General features: G+C 43.3%; 1 protein-coding gene across 1 annotated transcript; it reads right to left on the bottom strand.

Moving 5' to 3' along the window:
* Positions 1-411: 411 nt before the first annotated feature.
* LOC135651771 (RNA polymerase II C-terminal domain phosphatase-like 3) lies at positions 412-6550 on the bottom strand. The gene is made up of 12 exons (XM_065172184.1): positions 5614-6550; positions 5258-5396; positions 5109-5161; positions 4966-5026; positions 3561-4880; positions 2590-3174; positions 2352-2498; positions 1982-2250; positions 1779-1890; positions 1436-1693; positions 1260-1306; positions 412-1093 (listed from the first exon to the last, which is right to left on the bottom strand). The coding sequence occupies exons 1-12, from the start codon at positions 6237-6239 to the stop codon at positions 1024-1026; spliced, it is 3687 nt and encodes a 1228-aa protein (XP_065028256.1). The 5' UTR covers positions 6240-6550; the 3' UTR covers positions 412-1023.
* Between the last annotated feature and the right edge of the window lie 280 nt (positions 6551-6830).

Raw genomic sequence — 6830 nt, 5'->3', positions numbered from 1 at the left:
GACCAACATGGGTCAACTCTTCCCTTCCCATAATACTAACGTGACACCAACGCCGCGTTAGCATACGCCAACTTAGCACATAGGGCACGTTTAGGCCACGTGCATCCACAGTCCAGTGCCATGCGACATAAATAGAGTTACCTAACGCCTACATGGGAAATGTAGGACCTGAGTTATAAATATTGCTATTAATGCGAAAATTAACCATTATTCATTAAAATTCGAACAGTGAAGGGGTTTTTTTCTTTATTTATTTATCACAATTAACCATATTATGTTTTGTTTGAACCAGAAACAAGGGGAGGTCGTATCAATTCACAAGTGGGTGTATCGTAATCTATAATTTACTGTATGTAAAACATTCATAAAAACCCAATTGGAATTTAATTTCTGTAAGGGAAACAAAGGTCATACGGTCAAACATCTTTGCTTTCCGAACAAAATCTAGATATTTGTTTTAACATCGACGTCAAGTGGAACAGTCAACAAGGCATATGCTTACTTCTTGTTTATGCGGGTATGGATCCGTAACCTTATCGGATGGTCCTCAGAGGGGTAAATTTAGGGTTTTCCGGTGCTTAAAGCCTACCCAAAAATTAACGACACCGGGCCCAGTTAAGCAATCACAGAGTCTCCGTGCCTTCCAAAACTGCTCCTTCCAACTAAGAATGTTTGGTTTCCATATGAGATTTGACTTCACAGACTGACGGTAAAGCTGGTCTGGGGATTTAACCACTTATCGTGTGATGAGTTGCCGATTATAAGAACCATCTTAACCCTTCTTCCAGACATGAATTAACAACCTAACCAGCTTCGGACACACCTTTCTCATTCTGCCTCACATTCCCTACCAAAGTTTCGTCTGATGGATTCATGGTGTTCCTGCATCATCATTGGGGGCCAAGGTTAATTAGATGTGTGCTTTGCGATGACTTTCTTCGTCATTAGTTAACTGCCTCAATTCAGAAGTTGCCGGTTAACATGGGTCAAGGGTGGGGTTTCTGAGTTGGTATGATGAGTGGATCATGTCATGGTTTTAACCGCGAAGTCGTGCTCGTTCGCCCGCCGATAGAGAAGAGCTGAGGCTTCTACCCTGTTCAACAGACATTTGTATTAGTCCACAAACTACTTTGAGAAGAAAACGATCATAATAGCTACGAGAGCTTGCAATAGGGCACAAGTCAACTCTGGTTGCTCAATGTTGCCAGGTTACCGGAAGCATGTGTTAAAATGAAATTTCTGAAAGAGGCATTTCTCACCAGCCAGGATGAACAACAAATCTTCCGGTGGATAGAGCCCAATTCACCTGAGATCCATAAACCAATGAGAAACTGGATGTAACATCTAAAACACAATCTCTTTCTCATGTCATTATATCTTGGGTTAGACAGGCAAAGTTCCTGAGCGCGGGAAAGAGGTTAGAGAAATTAGATACCTTGTCGGTTCCAAGAGAATTGGCAACGACATGAGTAACCTGTTCATCAATCTGGTTAGTGCAGATTGCACCAAACTGCTCAGCTGTCTGCCACAGTGGGTGCAGATGTGGATTTGCTTCCCCAACTGGGAAGACCCGGCTGAAAACTATACGACAGCCAGCAAGAATCTTCCGTTGCTCGGCTGCAAGTATATTTCTAACATCAACATCTTTTAGGGAGTGATGTGAGAAGAAATTTTGGTGAATTCGTTCGATGACCTGGTCAAAAAAGAAAGCAAGGTATTATAATGAGGAAACCGAGAGAACTAAATCTTTCAACACTCAAATGCTGGGAAATGCTTACTGCCAATGAAGAAGCCAGAGTCCCATCCTCTGGCCTCTCATCGTGATCAATTTCGAGAAGTGAAGGCCCAAGAAGTCCAAATTGGCGTCTACTACTGGGGAAGTAAGTATATCTGCAATGAAAATATGAAATTACGACATTAACATCAGGTTCAATTTTTAACCTTAACATGCTAATAAGTTAATAAAGAGGACTGTCAATACCTCTCGACGACAATCAAGTTGAGTTTGTTAAGCGGCCAGACCCTCAGAGAGTCATCAATAATCACCACAGCAGATTCCATACCCAGAACCCCATCTAGATCCTTGCTTTTGGGAACCCTTTCATCGCCATCAACAGTATCAGCATCATCACCCCTTGAGATGACACGCCCAGAAAACAAAGTCCCAGTTGGATCAAGAACTTTTGCCATCTCAGTAGCATACAACTTGTTTCCCATGGTATATAGATGTAGTTCGTAGAGCTTGCTAGCCTACAAGAATCCAATGAATTTACTTCAAAATATAAACAGTTGAAACCACTGCTAAAATCTAGGGAACATTAGTAGCAAATTTCTTTTCATTAAAAGTAAACCTTATCCAAAAAATTCCAGATGCCTGGCCTCAATTTTGTCCACATTCCCATGTGATGGAAGCAGAAAAGATGTCGTTGTGGCTTCTCCATGTCTTGCTCTTCTTTTCTTCTCAAAATCTCTTCATGAACTGGATCTACTTCTACAAACTAAAGAGATGGTGTCCATTTCAGCAAGCCACTATGTATATGCACCTAGTCAGTTTGTGCAGAAACCAAGATTTGAAATTTTATATTTTACCTTAGCTGAATTAAGCAGAGTGTGGTCCAAATCAAGAACAAGACAAAGCTTCCTAGCGGCAAACATTTTATTCTGTTCTGCAATCCTTCTCGCTCTCTCTTTTTGGATAGCTGCTCTTTGTTCGTCATTATACCCATCAAGGAAATGATCTACATCTCCCCAAGCGTTAACTGATTGAGAAACACCTTTTGCAGTTGCTTCAGAAACCAGAGTCTTTGAATCATTCAACTCTGCTGACGCAGGCCTTACATTCACCTGATTAGCTTTACTTGGAATATATTGAGGAACTGCTTGGGAAGTGGCAGCCAATTGGGAACTAGACACAATATTACCAAGATTCTTGGTTAACTGCCGAGACATATTGGGTTGGGGAACAAATTGAGTAGCCAAAACACTGGCCTGTGCCTGCTCTCCTGGTTCTCTGGCAGTTGAATGTCCCATGCTGCTCTGAGGACCAGGGATAGCCTCATTTATTTTGTTCTGTTCAGATACAATGACGTTTTTCATCTGAACCATATTGTTATGGAGAGCACGGCGAGGATCACGAGGTTTCATGCGAATCCTTCCAACATCGTTTTGAGAGCTCTGTAAACATATACAAAAAAGTAATCATGGATGGTTATTCAGAAAGCAAAATCAAAGGATGAAACCACAATTGCATGAAAAAGACAAAGCAAGCAAAATCTAAGAAGGCATGAAGCTTTAGACATTATCAATATTCAATAGACTACCAAGGTATCCAAAATATTCTATCACATGGCAGAAATCAAGATTCTCAGTCCTTAGATCAATTAAGTTGTATAATGAGAGTCCTTGGGAAACTACTGCATGCAGCATGTCAAGACTTCAGAGTGGCTATCAGTAGGAACAGATTAAAAGACAGTAAAAGGGAAAAGGTCGATCAAATATAGCAACTATTAACAAAAGTCTGGAGCATGTGACAGAACAGATGATTAAATCCTAAGCCTCACCACGGAAGCTGACTGAGAAGGAATCTGAGACATTCCTAGATGATTCTGTCCAACTTCTTGGGACTTAAGTGGAGTAGAATTTACTGAAGAAACTGCTCCAGGTAATCCATTAACTTTTGAAACATTTGTCACATCACTTGTTGAAGCAGTAACTATCTGATGATTCTCTGCTGCTAATCTGTGTTGTTCCATTTGAAGTAGCTGCACAAATATTGTTGGATTTACAGCCTTCAGCAAGGGAGGCAAAGAAAGAGTATTTGGAAGATTACCCGAAGGATTCGGTATAAGTCCATTCAACATGCTGAAATTCATATTAGAATCAGATTTTTTACCAGAACCAACTTCTCCACTTCCCGGTTTTCTAACCTCGACCTGAAAATTTTCATTTATTTGATTCCTGTCACTTGGTTGGGGGATACTGCTGTCTTCTAGCCACCCACCTCTCCCTGATGTCATCTGCATATCTCTGGAGCCCGTAAAACCATTTTTCTGCCTTTTCATTTTATGGTCCCCAGTTACAGGCTCATCGACTGATTTGTGCTTCCTTGTATTCATAGATCCTCCCACAAGCCGGTTATCAAGGGCATTAGAGTCGATACCCTTATCTCCCACTGAAGGGCCTCTGACTTCATTATTCATGAGCTTAAGCCTTGGATCTCTGCGCTTCAATGCAGGTTTTGCAGATGATTTTGATCCAGAGCCAACCTGTCCAACCAGCTTGACAGGATATGGTTGATCTCCAGCCGAGCTATTTGAACAGGCTGCAGTGCTACTAGACTTTACGGCCTGATTTTGAATCGTGCAAGCAGTTTCGGCATTACTAACAACAGAAGAACTGGATGCTTCTTCATGGGAATCATCATCTTTGTCACCCTCCTCTGAGGGAGTTGGGCTTGGAAGTCGATTAATTGACAGAAAGGAAGTACTGCCATATCTCTGTTGGTAGCATGAGACAGCCTTGAGGGCATCAGTTACATATGGATGTAATGTGGCCTCTTCAGCTTCTTCATTTTTGGCAGTTCTTGGCTGAGAAGATACAACTGGCAGCATTCCAAGACCAATGGGCTTTGGGATAGAAAATTGTGGCAAGTTCTCTCGAGTAGGTGAAGGAAGACTGTCTGCATCATAATCAGCATGAAGATCCAACAATGGACTAAACTCCACTCTATTTCTAGAGGGTGTGGGGAACTCCAAATTGGGCAAATTAACTGTTTTTGAAGCCCTACATGGCATCTCCAAACAAACCAAACCATCACCATGCTGTTCTTTCTCTTTATCATGATCCTCCTGAAACACTAATGAGTTCACCAGGGTGTCGATCTGTTGAAGCAGAAGAATGACTCAAGATTTAACTGAACTCCATCAACAATGACTTTAACTAAAATATATGGAATTATTTACAGACCTCTCTCACTTGTTCAGGAGTTAACAGGGTATAATACTGGTTCTTTATGTGAATCAGCAACCTACACCAGATTCGACAGAGTTAAATTTAGTTAATGACATCCAGTGGTCACAATTGACAGGAGAACTTATAAGAGATCTAACCTCAACAGCAATTGCTTATTCTGCTCCTTCTGTATTGCAAAAGAATCAAGCGCCTGCCACAGAAATACCAGTATCAGGTTATATTTCAACAACTAGAATTATAACAACTACTCAAGAATTGAAAACAAAGTTTTTTTTGTTTTTCTTACAGAATAAGTTGTTTGGATCCCCATGACAGCCTGTTGAACAACAGCATGCAGCACGGTATCTGAACTCTCTATCCCTGTAAACATCGGCTTCAAGTCTTCAAAAGATTTACGCAGACGTGCACATACACCTTCAAAGGATCTACATGAGACAAAATTAACATCAAAATGGGTTTTCCCATCACCCAAAAGCTTAAAAGATTCACTGATACGTATGCAACACAATGTTGCATCCATCTTTTAGATGCAAATTTTAAGTTTTGTTTTTAATTTCTGATGCTTTTTACTGCAAAATTTATTTCACTGGTGTCACATTATAGTTCTTTCTTCTTGAAGGTTCTTCAAATTCTCGAACTTACGCCTCAGCCTCTTCCATGGTTATCATCTCTAGCTCTTCCAGAATTAAGCTCACACGCCGATCAAAATCATCGAAGCCTTGGGACTCTTCCCCATCTGATTCCTTCTTTTCTGGCTCGTTCTCATGTTTATCTGAAGAAACATCAGTCGCTTCATCAACCATCATCGGTTCTGACCCAAAGTCGACCTCCCCTTCCTCCAATTCCCCTTCCTCCTTCTCCATTGCACTGTCATCTTCCTGACTGCTATCCTCTATAATCACATCACAAGCTTCCTCCTTTTCTGGCTTAACTCCGGAGTCATTCTTCACGGCGAGATCACCGGCTCTCGTCAGCGTTAAATCCAGACCCAGAGGCTTGTTCCGCACGGCCTGAGCCCACGCAAAGCTATAGAGACTGGGGCCATAGTTCTTGGACATGGGGTAACCCATGAAGACACTGGATCTTCCGGCCCTGGCTTCCTGCTTGAAATCCTCGGCCGAGATCTCCTCCAGCGACTGCGACGAGTCGCCGTCGGACGTCTCCCCATCCGCGGCACGACCTCCGCGGGGGCAATCCGTCGCCATTCGCGCTAGGGTTTCCTTCTCGCTTGGGTTCAAGAAGAATCGATTGGTACCGGAGACGCGCATAAGGCAGGCGGCCCTGGACTCCCACGGCGTCACGGGAGTTCCTCTGGACTACGGATCCGTCGATCGCACTGCTCCTAGGGTTAAAATTCTCGACCGATGTTTTCTAGGTTTCGATTCCGCGGTGCGAGGCCGCCGTTTCAGGCGGATCCGAGCTCGTTCTGAAGCGCTCGGAGAGGATAATCGATCAAGAGGGCGATCGATCCACGGATATTTCGGCCCTTCGGGTGAGATCCGCGAGAAGACCGCGGCGATAGAGCTCGCGAGGGGAGGCAGAGAAGCGGGAGCTGCGACCCGTCGGCGGAAAGGGAAGATTAGGGAAACGACGAAAGGACGCGAGCGGAGGCGATCTAATTTTAAAACCGACATATTTCAATCTGAACCGTACACGTCACGGCTCACCACACCTCTCCACGCCGCGTTGGTTTCCTCGTGGACCTCTCCTTCTCTTTGACTATTATTAACGAGATTGTTTTTCCACCCGCCAGTGCGTCACCCGTCTACTTACCTCGTCAGGAAGACTGGCCCGCTCGGTGGGTCCGACAGGCGGCTAACCGAAGACACGTTCTCCGAAGAAAAAATATTTTTAAAATT

This window comes from Musa acuminata, chromosome BXJ3-10 (genome assembly GCF_036884655.1).
Source record: "Musa acuminata AAA Group cultivar baxijiao chromosome BXJ3-10, Cavendish_Baxijiao_AAA, whole genome shotgun sequence".
Taxonomy (NCBI): domain Eukaryota; kingdom Viridiplantae; phylum Streptophyta; class Magnoliopsida; order Zingiberales; family Musaceae; genus Musa; species Musa acuminata.
Note: the sequence above shows the minus strand (reverse complement) of the source record. Positions and strands in the feature narration are given on the sequence as shown.

Excerpts from the sequence above, each read along its gene's own strand:
- LOC135651771 (XM_065172184.1), bottom strand. The coding sequence starts at position 6,239 with ATGCGCGTCTCCGGTACCAATCGATTCTTCTTGAACCCAAGCGAGAAG. Across the intron at positions 2,251-2,351 it reads TCTGGAATTTTTTGGATAAG|GCTAGCAAGCTCTACGAACT; the intron begins GTTTACTTTTAA and ends GGATTCTTGTAG. Across the intron at positions 1,694-1,778 it reads CTCTGGCTTCTTCATTGGCA|GTCATCGAACGAATTCACCA; the intron begins GTAAGCATTTCC and ends TTTTTTGACCAG.